We start from the raw sequence: 19,611 nt of genomic DNA on the forward strand, positions 1-19,611 counted from the left end.
TGGCGCGGAGCGGAGCGGGGACGCGGGGACGCGGTACCTGCTGGCTCTGCCGTGCGCATCGCTCCGACCTCGCTGGCGGGCAGGCACGTCCCATGCCCCTGGATGAGGGCGGAGAGGGGCCGGGGCTCCCCGGCGGGGACGTGGCAGCGGAGCCCCAGCCGGCAGCGGGCCGTGTAGATCCCGCAGGGCTGTCCCGGCCCGAGAGCGCAGGTCTGGCAGCAACCGCAGCCGGGTTGCCGGGCCGCCTCTGGGCAGTCGGACGCGACGGGCGGGCAGAGCGCGATCCTGTCCGGACTGCACGGGGCGCAGCGCACGGGCTGCCCGGGGGCCAGGCGGGGACCCAGCAGCGCCGGCAGCAGCAGGGCCGGCAGCCAGGAGCGGCGCAGCACAGACCGCGGGCGACCCATGCTGCTGAGGAGGGAGCGCGGGAGGGCAGCTCGTCGGCCTGGGGACCAGGAGGCACTTTGCATACATTCGGCTCACCCGGGCCATTTATACAGCGCTTTGCCTGGCTATTAATCTTTAACCCCAGTTAACTATTATCTGAACAGGAGGGCTGGAGAAGCATCATTTCACTGGCGGTTCAAGTCCCTGGCCACTCTTCCCCTCCCCTTTTACTTTCCCCCTTTATCTATTTTCTTTCCTCCAGACATGAAGGAATGCTTTTATTCCCTCACCCCCACCTCTCTGCACCAGCACAATTAACAAGGAAATATGTAGTGGGGGTTGGAGGCGAAATTGGCAGAGGGCAATGGAGGAATGGGGGGTATCCCCTGCCCTTTTGCCTGTCACAAATGTGTCCTTTTCTTGGCATTTCATAAATATGTAAATGTTAAAAAAAAAGGGAGTGGGGGGAAAGGAAGGAGGGAAATCCCGTTGAAACTGAAGCAACTGACTTTGTATTTCCACAGCAACAAATGCAACAAACCCTTATTTAATTTTCATCATGTGGCTGCAGGTTAGTACACTGACATAACCTAAGAGGAGGCCTCAAGGGTAATAAAGCCATGAGGATTCTGTAACCACTGCACACATGCATGTAGGAGTCTTTGCATTAACCTCCAGGAAGGGCTGCACAGCTGAAGTTGGAGGGATCTCCTGTGCCTTGGCTCAGTTTTGCCACTGCTGCTGGGATGAGAGGAGCTTCAGTCCTCAAAACATGCACTTGAGGGAAATCAGTGTTTGTCAAACAGACCAGAAATTAATTAGATATCTGCTTTTCTGTCTGTCCTGTTTCTCCATCTCCTCATGTATCACCTGAGGGAGGTGTGGGTGGGAAATCTTTCCTTTTATCCTTTGCATGCAACAGTTGTCACTCCAGTGAAAGAAAAAGCACTCAAACTTCACTGTGCTGAACAGATTATTTTATCCTAGTATTCACAGTATGTACCAAGACTGAAATAGCAAATTCTACTGTAAAGTCATCTAATGTAGCATGGTTTTTTTGTTTGGTTGGGGTTTTTTTTTAACATTTACTTGTCCTCTTTTGTAAATGCATCATTTATGTGAAAGAAAGTGAAGAAGAATTGCAGAGCATATTTAACATTCTGTTATTCACTCTTTGTTTTCTGATATTGATACCAAAGGTTTTATTTATCATGTAGTGATTTTTTTATCCATCTATATTCATAACTCATTTCTTAAAAGTATTCTCATGAATTACAAATTTTTACATTTTTACAACTTGACACATTTTCACTTAACTACTTCATGTATTTTATTTAAATTCAAATAGTTTCAGGGTTCTCTAGATACACAAAAGTTGACAACCCTTAAAGCTCATTAGCATTTTTAAGCATTTTAAGAAAAACTAATTTTACATATTTTAAAAGAATTCTGTGGACTTCGGATGTCTAGGAGTAAATTTTGGCTGAAAACCTAGAGCACAACAATTTCTGCAGAACACTGCAATTAAATTTTCAAGCTCCTTTCCCTCTTTAATTTCTATTTTTTCTTGTATACCTGTCTTTGAAAATCAAAATTCTCTTACCATTCAATATGAAATGAAAAATATACAGAAATATGTCTTCTTTCCTCTCCCAAAGAAGAAAAAGAAAACAATGCAAAATTAAGTCTCTTTCATTAAGAAACATGAAAAAACCACAAATGGAAAGTAGACCCAGTTGCAAAATGACAAAGACCCAGAGAACCCATATGTATTAGGATATGTGTACGCAGGTATTCATTCACTTATCTGTGTATCTCTCTCTGCTGTGTTAGATAGCTTTTTATGAACAGAATTGAGGATCATTGACTGACTGCTGAAGATAATCTACTTGCCTCTGAAATTACTATACAAAGTGATTGTCACTGTCCTGCCTGCAGTTCTTCTAAGAAACCCGAGGTGAACTGAAATTGCTTTTAATGATACACGTGAAACATTTCTTAAAAAGGATTTTTTAACTCATCACCATCATTTTTAGGTAACCAAAGACACTTAATGCAAGAACAGAGTCCTTGTCTGACATGCACGCCTACATAACAAAACTTCCATTAGTTTCATTCTCATTCTTCCCAAGTACCATCATATTTTCAGGTCTTTGGCGTATTTTTCCTTCTTGTCAGGCAGTTGGCAGTATCTGAACTGCCCAGGCAATTCCTAAAAATTTGCTGCCTTTTAGAAGTCAGATTTTTGCAGTTTACCCAGTTATACAAACAAAAGATAAACAACACCCTTCTCCACAGATTATAAAACATTTTGAAGTTTTTTTGTTTTGTTTCCTTTATGACTGCAGGTTAACTTGAAATGATGCCCCAGCCTTTTTTTCACTTGTTATCTTTTGTGCAATCAAACTAAGGAAACCTTCAAGTCTGCTAAAGCTTCCTCTGTGAGTAGATGTTTTTCTGCAAAAAAAAGTAGACCCATAAAAATCAGTCCCTTCATATTTCATTTATATAAATGTAATGGACATATGTTAGAGCAGATTATGTTAACTTAGGGCAGTATCGATCAACAAGGTAATGTTTTTGTATAGGTCATGGGACATCAATGAAGTGAAGGCAGTGTATATGTTTATGTAGGCTCTGTTTGATGTAATACTACAACTCATCTACCAATCTGCATCTCTGACCCTGACATTGCTTTAAAGAACACAAACAGATAAGAGTCAGGAGGTTAAAAACATCCATGATGTAAAGTTGTGTTTACTGAGGACTTTTGATGGTAATTTTTAGGTGTTCCAACTGTTGACCCCTAATTTGAACCCCTTGTCAAAAGACACCACATGAATCCTAGGCAAGGATTGCTTTTCTACAAGATCTTTACCATTGGTTTCTCAATAATTTTTAATCAATGACCTCACTTTGCATGTTACATAAAGACAAGGATTTTTAATTTCTTTTTCTTTAAAGTCATGTGGAGTGACTCACAAAATGTAAAGTTTTGTATGCATTTGAGAATAAGTGATCTTTTTCTACTAATCACTAACAATTCAAGTAACTTGTCAAATAATTGCCTGCTGGAACTGCTTCTCTGGATATGTTTAAAAAACCAGCAAAACAACCAGTGGAATATCCTCATTATTTTTCTTTAGGTAAGAAACTAATCCTGCATTGTAAGCTTAATATCCAAAACTACTATGTGATACACACACACACACACACACACACACACACATATATCCATCAAGGATATGAAGGAAAAAGCTATGATAGAAATAAAAAACCCCTAGTTTCTTCTCTGCATTTATTCCATATAAAAAAATGTTTTTTCCCTCTAGATTATTAGGAATTTTTTAGCCAACTAATTGACAGTGCTTATGTTATTGATGAATAATTTGATGCACACATTTGTTGATTGTTGTCACTTTGTGGCAATGACATATAAGCCATTTGGTATTATTCTTCTAGTTGGGTAAAAATGACTTTTAGAATTAGATTCTGGATGCAAATAAGGAGTTGTTTCAAGTCTGGGTTGCACTAACCTTTGCAGAGTGACTTTTGCTATTTTTCTCCAGCAATTAATTTTGCTAGAATGTGGAAAATAATTTATAAATGCCTAAAACTAAAACTGCAGAAACTCTAGTGAGAGGCTGTCTCATGGCAAGTGTAGCTAGGGAAGGCTGGTATGGGCTTTTTGCATTAAATCATGGGTCATGAAAAAAAAAGAGATGAAATGGTAATTTATCTCCTTAGTGGCACCCAAAGTGTCTGGACACTGAATAAAACACCTTGTTTTCAATGTTGTGAATGCATACACCAGCCAGATAACTATTTTCTACAAACTATTGCACTCTTCTGGCAAGACAGGTTAAAGTCCTTTAGTCATTCTACCATAGGCCAGCTGCTCATGTAGTGAGTTTGCCTAGCTGGAGATATAAAACAGAAACTTTGAGTTTCTGTGGTATGACAAAGCTGAAAACATGCTGCAGAGTTTGATTTCCTTTGGACAAGTAACACAGAAAGAAAGCTTCTGCTTCACCCCTTCTGCTGTAGTCAGCATTACTAAACCCAGGTAGTGGTATTTCCTGTGACCAGCCATGGAAATAAAGACTTTTCAGTGCCTACCACAGTGAGCTATAGCTTAGCAGGGACTTTGAAAAATGTAAATGACCCCCTTAGCACTGGCTCCAGGCACCTAAACCAGCATAAGCTGTTTAAATCTCTTTGTATCCTTCAGCCACAGTCTCTCTGAGCCCAGAAACAGAAAAGAACACCACTAACCATGTAATTTGCCCTTTACTGCAGTCCCTGGGGGCTGTAGGCACTGATGGGATGAGACTCCAGCCTTCACTACCTTCAGGTTTACTTGCTGAAGTAAAGCTTTATCATATGCTGATAAAGGAAAAGGCAAATTCCCCAGAGATTTACTCTTAAAGCAGTTTAAGTATAATAATACTTTCAAATACATATTAAGGCATCTCATATGAAGTTTGAGACAGTAACAAAAAATTACCGCTTACTTTAATGTCTGGATCTGTCATGTGAGTTAACTGCCAGCTTGCACATAAAACTCCCCTTTCTCCCTGAACTAATGCATGGCTTTCCAGGAACAAGCATATCCACATGCAGTAGGAGAAAAGTAGGCACTAGTGATGGAGAAAAAGTGACATCCAGTCCCAGACCAGGGCCATCATATTCACAGTCAGCTGCACCACTTAGATGAAAAATGCCTGTGGGAAAACAGCCAGCAATAATTCATCTGTATTGGTTTCTGCCTCATGAAGTACAACAGTAGATATTTGCTTTCACAGTAGATAGACTGAATATTTAAAAAAGCTTACTGCTAACCCAAAACTAGAGGAGCCTCTGATGTTTCAAATTCCTGGTCTTTTTTTCTGAGGTTTCATGGAAACTTTTAGCCTCCGTGAATATATTTGACTCTTAAAATTTGAATATAAAATGCCTTTCTGTCATCTTTTTATCTTTTTAAAAATGCTAATAAAAATAGGAATAAGTCATAGGACCCAGATCACAGTAAGTCGAGAGGTCCATTTTCTCTGGTCATCCATCCTATGAAGTGGGAAACCAAAACTGTGGGACAAGCATGCTTGAACTGTGCTTGCTGCAGGAACAGGGTCTGGGCTGCAGGCAGAGCAGGAGACAGCAGCCTGAAATTCTTAGCAAGAGAGCAAGAGGGCTGTTACTGACAGCAAAATGATAAATGCTGGTAAAACAGGACAGCACATTTCTGTCTATCAATTAAAATTGCTTTTCACATTTAGATTTTTCAATTCTGCACTGGTTCTTACAAAAATAAAACAGTTTGCGCAGCCGCTTTTATCAGGAGATCTGTCCCTGCCTTTCATCCTTGGGCATTTCTGATTTCAGCAGTATTATTGGTATTAATTATTACAATTATATTGTTGCCAGTAATACCAAGAGTACTTTTTTTCAGGTTTCAGAACATCTACTGTTTCCCCAGAGGTCAAGAGACAGGAGTCTGTGACTTCAGTCAAATCTAGAGAGTTTGAGGCTTGCACAGAGAACTGAAACCAGGTAAGCTGTTGTTGAGAATCAGGGTTGTCTGAGCTTTAGTGTCTGATAGTTATCAAATGTGAAAGCTTTTGATGCTCACTGCAGCCTTAATATACAAGCATCTACTATTTGAGACTCTGCAGGGGATCCAGAGTGAGGTATAGACGAGTTCACACTGTCCAGAGGAACAAAGATGCTCAGAGGTGCTGGTGTCTCCTGGGGATCCCTGAACTTTTTGGTGTAAGGGGGACAGAGCTTGCTTTCTTGTGAGCAGAGGTAGAAGAACAGCATATAGACAAAGTAATTGAGGCACAACAGCCTCCAGTCAGGCAGGTCACCCTGTGTGGCATGTACTTTTGAGTGAATACCCCTCAACAACCATTTTACAGAAAACTGAAGCTGCTAATGACCAGTTTTAGGGCTCCTTGGAGGACATCATAATTTGCAAATAGAGATATGAAGGGGTTAATCCAATTTGTTATTATACCAAAATCACACTAGAGATAAGACTGAATGTCACACAAGTATTTGCCTGACCTACTGTATAAATAATCTCCGCCATCAAACACAGAGATCACACAGAGTTACTGGATTTAAAAAAAAAATCAATATAATTAATGTATAATGAAACTAAGCAAAAGCCAAGATTAGATTGTTAGGGCACTTCATTACAGATGAAAGCAGAGTGCCTCTCTTTCCAAATAAGATTTGACTACCTTTAGTAAATCGCTGTGATTTTGCCTTCTGTAGCAAAGTCACATGGAAAAGAATGAAACTTCTAGTGACCCACTAGAAGTGGGTTGCTGATGGCAGGGCAGTTGTAAAAACTAAGACAGGCATAGAAAAGAATCATTAGATATCTCAAAAGCTTTTCTCTCATGAAATCTGATAAATCAAGCTGTTGTAGAAATTCTTAAATGCATAACTATAACAGTAAGAATTTAATTTTATTTTTGTTGTTGCTGTTATTACAGTCAGTGACTGGTTGACCATGATATGGCCAAAATGGCAAAAATAAACAACACCTTTTTAATGTAATTTTCTACATTTTCATATATAGCACACTACCCCTTGCTAGGGTTTTATATTTTAAGTTTTAGATTTAATATTTTTCTCAAAGATATCTATGTAGTGAAAAAAACATGTTCTGCAGACTTAAGTATATGCAAAAAAAGGACACCTTTTAAAATAGCAGTCCAAGTCTTATTTTCCTCTAAGTCCACTGATTTTGCATTCTGAGAAACTGGAAGAGCCAATAGACCTTTAAGGTGTCATGAGTCTGATATTGTGTTTTTGCTTGCCTTGTTCATCCCTTCTCCCAGTGTGGTCATCACAGTCTTTTCACTTTGCTAGTCTCACATAAGGGCTTTGCTCTGTGATTTGTTTTCTTTAATTAATTTTTGTCATCTCCCAATGGTGGCCAAAAACCCCCACCTGCTACTGAGTATACTAGTCAAGGTCACGATGCACTGTTGATTTGTATGCTTGCATCATAACCTCTGTAGTATAATTTCCAATCCTATAGTTTCAGTGAACTTTTTCTCAGCTACCCAGGGGCATTCAGGATGCCATACGGCACTTCTTTCTCCACCATCCCAGTTCCACCCCTTCTTTCTTCCTTTGAACACAGTCACAATTATAACACATATCCACATTAGCATATATGTTGTAAATAAATTTTTTTATTGCATTTGTAAGCCTTCTAATTGCAATGTCTTCCCTCCTATGGTGGCAAAGCTTCTTGCTATTGCTAAGTTATGGTTTGTGCAGGTTTTAGGGTTTTGTGTGATATTTTTCTTAGACAGGAGCAATAAGCACTAAAGCTCCCATGACCTTCACATGAATACTCTCATGCAACACCAATTTGATTTAATTGCGTGTTGTATGATGCAATGAATTGCTTGGTGCTCTCTTGGCTGGGAATTATACTTTGAAATCCATTTTACCTGGGCATCTTATAAGTGCTTTTATTGGATCCAGTTCCTCTTCCAGTAAAGTTTTCAGCAGTCCTGCCCATACTTTCTTTCCCATATGTGAATTCACATCAGATTTCCATACTATAAAATTGGATTATTCTAATTCTAGAAAGAGAACTTTTGTTTTCCTATTAGAGGTACGAGCAATTTCTTTTTCTCTGTCATTGTTGGCACCTGCTCTTTAGGAAAAGATGTAAGCTCTAGAAGTATTATGGTGTCTGCCAGTAAAAGAGGGTCACTACAAAGGACAAACCTGCAATGACATGAAGAGCTGAACACAGAAGCCAGTTATAGTAGGACATGTAGAGCTAGGAAAGGCCAAAAGGATGAAGTGGAGGACGACGAAAGGGATCAAAATTAAAGCAACAGTAAGAAGCACAAAAGATATTTCTTTCTCTGTGTTTTTGCTCCCTGGGAGTAAGGAAGGATGTTTTTCTCCTTCCTTCTTTTAATTTCTTCTATAGAAATGAAGTAAAACAGGAAAATCACACAAATTCACTGAGAAATAAAAGATGCAAGACAGTGAGTGCCAGAGGAATGATACAAGTTTAATCTTATTTTTAATGAGCACTTAGGCAAAGTAAAACAACTTTGACAGGTAACACTTAAAAGCACTGACTCCACAGTAAGCCTAGAGATGGTGATTGCCTTGTGACGTAGGATGCTTGGTTTCAAGGTCCTAAGATGAGAAGGAGATTTGAAATGCAGTTTCTGCTTCCTAGAGTTTTATACAGTAGATTGCTGGAACTAAAGTCAGGTAGATATATGTCCTGTCTCAGTGGTGCCTGCTACACATCTCCATGTGCATATACCGTTTCAGGGTGGAGGGGTGGGGTTGGTATAAGTGCTATGAAGCCACATGTATGGGCAGACCCAGGAGTTTGGCAACTGTCAAGCTCTACAGGACTTGCATGCCCATTAGGACTGATTCCACTATTAAATACAATTTAATTGTACAGAATTTTTGCATAAATTTGCATAATTGCATAGCAGTATAAGGCCTGAGCAAGGTTTGGGTGGGGTGGGGGGTGGGCAGTGCAGGTTCTACATCCTAAGTGAGGTCCTAGGATATGTGCCTAGCTCAAGTTTTCAATAACATTTGAAAATATTACCCAATTGCTTCAACTGCTCCAACTTTTCTAGGTACTGTTAAGCTCGGTGTTTGTTCATTTGTTTCTAATACGTCAGAAGTGTTGAGGAGTGAGCTGTTTTAATAGGCATTGTGAAGTGCACCAATAGATGGAGCTATGGGAGACTTTTGTGCCTGTATGCCTTACGGGACAAAACAACCGAGTATAGGTCAGTGACACTACCGTATGATTTATTACTCAGGGTTTTATCTGGAGCACAACTATGTTGTGATTTAGAGGAAAAAAATAAAAATTTGTTTTTATTTAGTTTTCTACTTTTTTTAGTTATTCTAAAATTGTTCAGCTGTGATCAGTGAAGGAAGGACTTAGTTACCAGCTCTGTTATTTAAATCTGAAATATGTTAACTATGTGTGCTAAATATTTTTCTCTTCATACCGTCCTCCAGTAGAAGCACTGCAGCTTGGCAGAACACTCACAGCTCTGTCAACAGGAGTATTACCATTGCTTCAGTGAGAACAAGGCCAAGCTCATAAATCCAGGATGAAGACATTTCTGTCTCTTCCTTCTGTTCTTGGTAATGTTTTTGTTCTTCTTCATCCAACATCATGCTTAGTCACCCTCAGCAGGTAGGTTGTGTAATATCCGTTGAGGGACAAGTGTACTGAAAACAGTTCCATAGGTCAAGGTCATACCTTCACTCCAAAAGGAAAAATACTGCCCTAAAAGAACACCCTCAGTGGGAAGGCTGTTCTGAAATTACAAACATGTCCATGTTGCATTTGAAAGTCAGGACAAGAGCAAGGCTCAAGAACCTGTTGCAACTCTGATTCACATTCATCCATGCAGGAAAAGGGCTTTTCATTTTAAAGAACATGATACTTTGGGGATTATCTTCTCATAAGAATCTGGTGTCTGTAGTCCCTAATCTTTTCCAGCCTCAGCAGCTGCAATCCATACTTAAGGTCCATAATAATTAGAAGGACTTCTTTTTCAGAGATGTTGGACTCTACAGCTCCATTTAAGCTTTTTTCTTTTGCACTATGTTGATACTGTAATATAAAAACTCATACAGTAACTTTGCCCATAAGAAGAAGCACTAACCAAATAGCAACTTACCATTGTTGCCACTAGAGGATGAACGTTAAACAGTAGTGAAATTGCATACTACTAGTGCCTCTCTCAAAGCCTTTCAAAGGCATGCATACATACTATAACAAAAAAACTAGCTGTATCATTAAACTTTAACATTAAATTCCAGTAGTCTACAATAGACACAAAAGAAAGTGCAAGCCCAGTAAACAAAGAAATACTAGTTGTTTAGTTTGAGTTTTTTGTTTTCTTCTTTTTTTCTTTTTTTTCCCCCTTACTTATATGTGAAGTACAGTAACAGCAGTATAGTTTTATATATGTAGTTTGGTAAATGTAGTTTCATATTCTCTAACATGCTGGTTTAATAAAGTAGAGACAAGCCTTTCTTTGGGAAAAATCATTCACTAAGGTCTAATGTAGTACATAGGCCTGGTTGAAGACCCTTAGCTTAATATAATTAACTATTGATACTGTCGATGTAGAGTAACAGACACATGTTGGAAAATCCCTGAAGCACCAATTGATTTCATTAATATTTTCTCATTAAATACTGTAAGCCATTTTTTAACTTTTGCAAATTCATGAGTACCTAAATTACTACAAGATAAATGCTGTATAGTCTTCTGTATTTCTTCTTAATGTTCTAGAAAAGAAATAGAAATAGTTTCCAAAATCATGAGAGCCCTGATTTTTTTGCATCTGGCTGCCTGATACAGCTTCAGAACTTGAGAAGACCCAAAGTCAGTTCTGCATTACCATTCAGGGCAGTGTGTTTTCCTCCACAGAGGAAATTCTTGGAGGTTTTATTGGCACCAACTCATTCTGTGAAGCTGATGGAGTGGCAGCCTTGTTCCCTGGAAAACTTTCACAGCATTTAGTGTGTTCTGAATTTTCAGAAGTTTTGTATTGCATTTGGCACAAAGCCAATGTTAAGTAGCCATATTCCCTGGATTTCTCTTGCTTTTGATGTAGCCTGAAGCAGGGCCTGAGGTGGACTTTCCCAGCAACTACATCCCTGGCCTCCTAAGAGCTTTAACTTGTCCCAGCTGACCTTTCCACTTGGCGTAGCATCATGGAGTGGAGTCAGCCTAAGTAGATAAAGGCACTTAGGGGTATGACAGCTGAATCTGAGTTTTGGCAAAAGACTGATGTCGGGTATCAGATGGGCAAGGAATGCAGCAATAAAGAGCAGGCATGGAAGACAGAAGATCTCTGTATCTTATAAGAAAGAAAGCAACTAGAGGCCAAATTGGACAAGACGTTAGATGGAGATATTTGAAGACCAAGGAACTGAATGGGCAGGAGACAAGAGTGACTTTGAGAGGTGACCGCAAGAAAGGAAATCAGAAGCAGTATCAGGACTTTCTGAGATTAGGATGAGAAGCCTGAAGAAGGAACAACTGGAACTGACTCTCTGGGAAGGAACAAATAAACAAGAGATAGAACTGGGTCATTTGGATTAAGCATTGGGTCATGCAGCCAGACTAATCTGTGCTTGTCCCAAGGGTAGAAGAGGGTTTTACACTAACCTTGCACTTGCCTGATCTTAGTTCAGCCCCTGGCACAAATCATAGATACTGATGAAATGCCTGCAAGCTCAGGGGGAATAGCAGCACATCTGCAACCATGCCTATTTTATCTCAAAAGCAGCTTGGGATCTACACCAGCCAGGAGCTCTCTAGTTGCCAGAGGAAGCTGTGGGGGTCAGACAAGCAGCCTGGGTAACACACACAAACAAATACCAGAACATTAACTAAACATCAAATGAAGTGAGCATGCCTTGACTGATGACCTGAGGGACAGCATCACCCCACTGCCTGGCTACACAGAAAGCCAGGTCTGAGGATAAAGCTGTTTTCCTGAGAAACTCTGAGGAATTTCACTTCAGGAATCATTAGCAAAAACATCCCAATTCCTTTTAAATCCTGAGAGGTTCTAAAGCCACGACTCCAACTCTTACAATTTTGAGCATAACACAGATGCTGTGTTATGAGACAGGTCAGCCTGTCTCATAATGTTGCCTTGGGACATACTTCTGCTTCTCTGCCACCTCGAACATGAGATATTACAAGTTACAGTGTGTGAGAAGGAAATGAAAAAGTGTCACTTGCCTCCATTCTTAACTTGCATCTTCTCCTGAACCAGACCTCTCCTCTTTGGGGTAATTAGGTAGTGCCTGGAACAGCTGAAAAAACAGTATAGCCAGGAAAGCACACATGCTAGAGCTACACAAGTACAGAAATATGTGCATGTAGGTGGTAAATACATTCTGCATTCCTGCTGCTGGCACTCCATAGATCACTTAGAAGTGATAAACTCAGCCTAAAGATTAAATAACAGACAGCAGTAGGAACTAACACAAATATTATGGTTTTTGCATCACTTCTTAACTGATGCTTCAGAAAGATCCTGTGAACTAAACTACCATTTTGACAAACACACCCCTCTTGTCAGGTAACACACCCTTCTTGACTGACATGCAGCAGCTCCAGAGAAAAAACAGAAGACTCATACTCCCGCAAAACACAAGAGCATTAAGTACCTCCAGTGCAACAATGAGTTACATTTACAATCCAAGGCTGGGACAAACTCATTTTGAACCAAAACTTCAAAACAGTTGTTAATTAGTAATCTCTAGAGAGTGGCCTCCCTCCTTGGTGCCTCTCAGTATTTCCTCATCTCTCCAGCTAGCAGCAAAAATATTCCAGATTGCATCAGCTGTGACTACTCTTTATATGAGGAGATTCTCCTTTGGCTAACCAGGATTATACTCTATGTGACCACTAGGACTTTGTCACTTAAGAAACATCAGCAACCCTAGAAGATTGGAATACTACACAAAAAAGTATGGTAGGGAAGAGCTGTGGCAGGATGAAGAAGGATTCTTATACAAAGTTCTTCTTGCCTTCTTTGTTCCAGGCTTTCAGCCGTTATAAATTAAGATTGGCTCTCATGTAGAGGCACTTCTTAATTTGTACCTGACTTCTCCTAGATTTAAGACAAAAGAAAAATCACAAAACAACAACAGAACATTTTGGAAGGAAAGAGAAAGTCTAACAGGCATTGTAGTCAAGAGTGTGATTTACTGGAACTGGTTATTCCCACAAGATGGATGTGACGGCATTAATCCCATAGGTAGCCCATTCAAGCTTCTTCAATTATCAGTTCATGTTTAGTTGCCTCTTCGATGTTTTTAAGTTGACGAAGCAGCCATTCTCTTTCTTTCTTTCTCTGTTATAGAAGAGAAAATATTATTTAATTAACCTAATCCATTCAGATGTCCCCTGCTTTCAAAAACAAACAACATACGCAAAGGTATTATGACCCAACTGGATTTTGACTGAAGTTTTCCATTGTTTTAAGACAAGAAGCTCTTATACTCTCAGAGCTGGTAAGTTTTCTTGAGTTTTCAACACATCCATGAACAACAGGTTACAGAGGAAAAACCAAACCAGAGCAGAATTTGATGGCTTCACACTGATCACCTACAGAATCTAAATCTACTGCCTCCCTATCCTTTCTAAGGGCTTTCCACAGGCCCTTTGCTAATAATTCAAATTCCAGGCAACTGAGTTCTTGTGCTCCACAGACAATCAAAACCTGCATAAGGTCTATTAATCTAAGCTTTCCCTAGGAAACCCTACACTAATCAAAAGGACTGCACACAAGATCCCATTTGCAATGTCTAGCATTCTTTTTATAAAGCACTATGATTTGAATTAAACAAAGAAAGGGGTAGATTATTAGCTATTGCATAACTAAAAGCCTTTACCACAAGAGCTTTATCAGTTTTCTTCTTTCTGGTTTTTGCTATTGGAAGATCTTTAATCCCCGGTATTCCAGTAACAAGCCGTGAAGGTCCACTCTTGTGAGTTACTGCAGCCTCCACAAATGCTTTGGTAGTAGCTTGAGTTTCCATGTCACTTGACTCTTGATTTGATTCATCAGATGCCAACACAGTGGAAAGCCTCCTTCTAGAAAATACAAGCTGAGAGCTTTGGCTTTTCTCTTTATTTAATTCTTGCGAGTCAAACACTGTTGAAAGCCTTTTGGGGGACATATGAGGAAAGTATGCGTTAATGCTTACTAATGATACTTGAGATAATGATCTACTTGTATTTGATTTTGGCACTGGAGATCCGTAAACTCTCTTACTGGTGTCTTGGTCCTTCATTGACTGATTTGTCAGATCTGTAAGATCTGTTCTTGAAAGCATTGAGTCCACTGGGGTGCTGTGTTTCACCATTCTCTTTTTCAGAGATCTTTTAACATTTAGAAAAGAATCATCTTCCTCCAACATCTTGAAGTCAGGTTTATTGCCTTAGGAAAATATGAAGATTGTGTCATTGCTTACACAGAAAGAGTTGCAATACAATGTGCTTTTTAACAGTAAGCTGTTAAATCAAATCCAAGGTGTTCCTAAATTCATGTCTACATTCTGTCTTTACATGGAATTTATCCTTTGTATAGATAAGTGTTCAAGGGTTTGGAAAACAGAACATTAGAAGACAGCTGGTCACACATACAACACTTCCCAGTCTTCTGCATGTGAAGCTCCAAATGTGTTAGAAGTTTTTTATTAACCACAGCATCATTAAGACAGTGTTTTCTCCTTCAGAGTACACAACTAACATACTTTTGGGGTTGCAGCTGCTAACACTGTGTATGTAGATGAAAACTGTTAGATACCAGAGAGATTACCACAGTGTAGCAAAAATTCAAGTGCTCCTAAGAGATGTGCAGAGAATTCCTGGATTTACCCAGCCATTTCTTAGTCCAATGGCTATTTTGTTTCTCTCAATTCTTTAAAGGGGCTCACAAACCTCCCAGTCTCTCCTACATACTTGATATTTGGCTTACTTCAGTTGATCTTAAGCTTTGATTCTAAAAGAATGCATTTTGTGCAAGTCTATTTTCAACTGAATTTACAACAATGGCAAGGTTGCTTTTGCTAGTAGCATTTTCCCTGTCCATTTGCAAATCCCCAACAAAAAGGAACTCAACTTCTTACACCTGGAGAAGCCCAAGATAAAAATATCCAGTTTAAAGTATATTTAAGATAAATATCTCAATTAGATGAGCATTTAAGTACTTTTAGTAACAGTTCAACTCTTTACTTTCATGGGATAATTCAGATATTTCATGCAGGGGGGCAGTATGTTTTAAATGCTTATATATATTGAGGCGTTGGTTGTACTTGGAGGGGCAAGACATCAGGATTATGATGAAAGGGGGCACAGGAGGGCAGGGAGATATATTTACTGAAGTAAAAGGCATTAGTTCTCCATTTCTTGTCAGTGTTTTGCCTCACTGTAGGATTTAAGTTTTCTAGGAGAGTTTCACATGCACTTTGTGTTTCTAAACACAAAGGAGGCAAGAGATAGAAACCGATTCTCTATCAGCAGAAATCAGCTCTTTTGTGGTTTGTTTGGGATTTTTTTTCTCCTTAGAAAGAGGGAGGGGTACCCCATAATCACTTTTACTTGGATACCCATTTCTCCTCTCACTTCTCAGTAGTGCTATCGTGCTATTGTGTGACACATTATAAGCAGCACTCAACCTACAGACACTGCCTTTTTCCTTTCCTGTTTAGACAGATTGACTTCCCTTAGTCTTTATCACAGAAGCTTACTAGCAGTAAGCTTACAAGATTAAGCTCAAAGAAAGAATAAGGAGTTTGCAGCCTCCCCTCCCCCAAACCTAACCTCAGCTACACATTTTTAATGTTTTTCTCTTAATTGTTAAAGTTTAGATGGCCACTTAAAAATATTTTTTACTTAAATTAGTTTCTAACAAGTTTTTTCAACCAAAGCTTATAAGGAAAATAACAATGACTTTTTTATTTCACAGTTCTCTGTACTTTTGAGAAATACATGCATACAAGCAACAGATTTTTTGCTTTGCTCTAATACCATTATAGATAAAGGAGATGAGAAGTCTAAAAACAACAGAGAAAGATAAACTATTTAAGAATGTCAGAGTGTACTAAGGAAAATACATTTTGCAGGAAATTTGATAAAATAAAACAGGCTTACCAGATCTACCAGGTTCTGTCCTCTATCTTCCTCTGTTTTTCAAGTGATCTAGCTTCAGCTGCTGCTTCTCTTCTTATAGACCTGCTAGCTACCCACCTGGCCATCCTTTGCTGCAGAGACTCCCTAATTAACATATTTAGCATTTTTTAGGAGTTTCAGCAGTGCTGCTAACTGAATAAGCTACTGAATAGAAATCTAGAATTAATTAATCATAGGAAAATGGGCTAGTCAAATTATCTACATGCTATGTTTATTGTTGTTTAATCTCTGGTGCTTGCTGTCTATTTCAATCAGAAAAATTGGCTTCACATGGATGCTTAAAGAACACTGAGGATCTGTTGCAAGATGGCTGTATGTTGATGAAGTATATCTGTTGCCATCTTGATTTTAAGTTCTCACTGCTTTTCTTGCTCAAAAAATAAATGGGAAATTCGTATTAAATCTGCCATGAAAAAGCTCTTCTTTTGGAAAACAGGTAGTGAGAATAAACTGAAGATTTTTTTACTGCAGTGTGAATTTCACAGTGCTTGCTGCTAACAGCTAATTGGCAGCATTTTATTTTGAAGCATGTGTTTTCAAAGTATTGGCTCTTAGATTAGAATTGCATTGGTTTGAAAAGGTATGGTTCAGGAGGACCATAACTTTTATCAATGGAAAAGCAGTTGGACTGCACCATCCGCACTGAATTGCAAGTCAGCTTTATGACGGGTGGCAGTAAACATCTAGCTATCACAATGCTATTGAGCAAGCACAGGTGTGAGGGAGCATGTGCACAAATATTGGGGTAGCCCCTTTTGACAACGCATGACTTGTGGACCTTTACAATATAAGTTGATCAGACAGACCTAATTTCAGGTCTTTTTGTGGGTGACTTGAGATTGTAGAGTGCATGTAGTGCAGACAGAGGGGCAAAGCGCTGATCTTGCAGGGATTTGAACTTGTGGTTCCAGGGAGTCTGGGCATTTCAAACTTAATCATAAACCACCCTCTCTTGCCACATTAATAGTTGCACTATGAATAGACAATTGGAGCTACCAGTTCAATATTTAGGAATAACAGTCTGTCAGTATATGGGGAAAGTTGCTAGGTTTAAATTATGCGCCCCTAAGGAACTGAAAGAGAGCTTGAGAAATGGAGGCACTTTACAATCACATGGATTGCATGAGTAAACATCTTGGAAATAAATAGTCTGTCCAGGATAAGCTATTTATTTCCTAAACTCCCAGGGGAGGTTCCTACAGGAATATTTCGAGAACTAAACAAAAACTATTTTGAGATACTTGTGGCTGGGCAAAAAAAAAAAGTTCTCAGTCCTTTATAAACATAGACCAACCTTTACCTCTTTTTGAATATTTGTAGTCAGTTTTCAAACCTTGTGGCTTGGTGAGCAAACCCACCAGATCAGCCATACTGTGCCTCGCAGAGCTCAGCAAGCCAGTTCCTTATACAGTACAGAGAGTGATGTCTTGACATGGTGTCACGATGTTTGCGCTGTCCTGATGTATCATCGGGACATAATATCGCCTCTCCCAGCAAGGCAGTGACACAAACAACACTAAGCAGTTTGGACCTGCATGATAAGCTTCCTGCTGGCCTTGGCTTCCAGCTGCTGCTTTGCCCTCCTTGGGCATGAACATGAAACACCCAAGCTCTGACATGACTGACACCTTGAAGGCTTCTTGCATCTTTCAAAGAATGACACATACTGTGTCCTGCACTCACATCTATTTATTATGAATCATTCCTTTACTAAATTCCTTGGTATGTCCATCTTCACCCTCAGCATTGTCTACTTAATATTTTGAAAGAATACCTCTATAGGTCTGGATCCAGCTTTTTGGTCTATATTTACACACATTCCTCTCGTATAATGCAAGACAACACTCACTTCTAGCAATATTATTATGTACGTCCACATATATCAAATTTTTATGTTGATAAAGGCTTTATGTTTCTGTCCTGAAAGATTCTTTTGTTGATCTCATTTTATGAGAAAATTTCATCTCCTTTCTAAATTTGCTCCAAAAATACAAAACCTACATAGGAAATAATTTAAATGTTTTTACTGCATTCCCTTGGGAAAAACATTAATTCTAATATTTTTACTTCCAAAACCAATAAAAGTGGGGACTATAGCAACAGCACAGTGTTTTGTTCAAATTTCATCCCTTTCATTCCAGTTCAAATGCATGAATTCACTTCAGAGACATGGGAGTTTGAGGAAACAGGAACAGGGCAAAACCAGAATTATTTTTCAGTTTACCAAGGAATAACATACATAGAGGGACAAAAATGGATACCTTTCCTCCTTTGACTTCTGGTCTGTGAGACCAGAAGAGACTATGAGTATTCATTTGCTGCCCTTTTCATTTCTTCATTTCCCACTCTGATGATGGCACCAAACAGTTCTCCTGAAGGGAACTTGGATGCTGAAACAACCCTTGGCTCATATGCTTCCCTCACATAATTTATTGAATTGGATATGTAATTCTAGTTCATGAAGTCACACATCTTGCATGTGTCCAAGCCATAAGGAGCTGCGTGCAGTCTTTCCTGGGCAGAACAGTATCAGGTCCTCTCCTTGCTCTATCCTGATGTTTTTAGGTGTAGAGAGGGATTCCACAAAGTACATAATAAGAAGTAGGAGTGGTAAGTAAAGCTCAACATTCTACTCTGATGACCCATGTGGGATGACTCTTGTTTGAAGCACTAGAAGGAAGAAGGAAGAGCCAGAGGAAGCATATAAATGGTGGTAGGGAGTAAAAGGGGAGTTAAAAATAGAAGAAGAAATTGAGAGGTACAAAGGTGAAAATGCTTTCCTAAATTTAGAATCATGTAGAAAGAATAAATTAAAAGAAATGTTAAAGAAATGGGAAAGACAAAGAAAAAAAATAAAAAAGAAAGGAAATTAAATTTTTTCCTAAAAGATTTAGAGGACTTGGGCCTCATCATGAACTAACCTTTGCAGAATAGTGCCTCCCTTGGCATGGAAAGCATTATGGTACAGTGGGCAAAAGGAGAAGAGATTCTGTCCCAATAAGCTCCTTGGGCAGCCACAGACATTGAAACAGTCCAACACTGCCTGTGGACTTAACCTCTTCAGGTACATAAAGCTGCATAGATGAAGCCAGTGGAACTTTTCAAAAGCACCTTAGCACTTTTTCCACTTATTTCAGTAGGCTCTACTGAGAATCATGAGTTTTGTGATAGGGTAAACAATGGGGACATACATTTTATATATGTGTTTTGAAGACACTTTAGAATAGAACAGAATAGAATAGAATAGAATAGAATAGAATAGAATAGAATAGAATAGGATATTTCAGTTGGAAGGGACTTTCAATGGTCATCCAGTCCAGCTGCCTGATCACTTCAGGATGGACCAAAAGTTAAAAGATGTGATTAAGGACATTGTCCAAATGACTCTTAAATACTGACAGGCACAGGAACCACTCCTCTAGAAAGCTTGTTCCAGCATCTGACCACCCTCTTGGTAAAGAAAT

General features: G+C 39.2%; 2 protein-coding genes across 2 annotated transcripts; both read right to left on the reverse strand.

Moving 5' to 3' along the window:
* Positions 1 to 30: 30 nt before the first annotated feature.
* On the reverse strand, positions 31 to 453 carry LOC113998959 (insulin-like growth factor-binding protein 1; the record flags this gene model as incomplete). Its single annotated transcript, XM_039385870.1, has 1 exon — positions 31 to 453. A coding segment is annotated over exon 1 (377 nt), but the record flags the coding sequence as incomplete, so codon positions are not given.
* Positions 454 to 13,136: 12,683 nt separating this feature from the next.
* LOC120324167 (coiled-coil domain-containing protein 201-like) lies at positions 13,137 to 17,517 on the reverse strand. The gene is made up of 3 exons (XM_039385871.1): positions 17,448 to 17,517; positions 13,846 to 14,393; positions 13,137 to 13,304 (listed from the first exon to the last, which is right to left on the reverse strand). The coding sequence occupies exons 1-3, from the start codon at positions 17,515 to 17,517 to the stop codon at positions 13,218 to 13,220; spliced, it is 705 nt and encodes a 234-aa protein (XP_039241805.1). The 3' UTR covers positions 13,137 to 13,217.
* Between the last annotated feature and the right edge of the window lie 2,094 nt (positions 17,518 to 19,611).

This window comes from Pipra filicauda, unplaced genomic scaffold (genome assembly GCF_003945595.2).
Source record: "Pipra filicauda isolate LSUMZ 115617 unplaced genomic scaffold, ASM394559v2 scaffold444_size547326_pilon, whole genome shotgun sequence".
NCBI classification, from domain to species: domain Eukaryota; kingdom Metazoa; phylum Chordata; class Aves; order Passeriformes; family Pipridae; genus Pipra; species Pipra filicauda.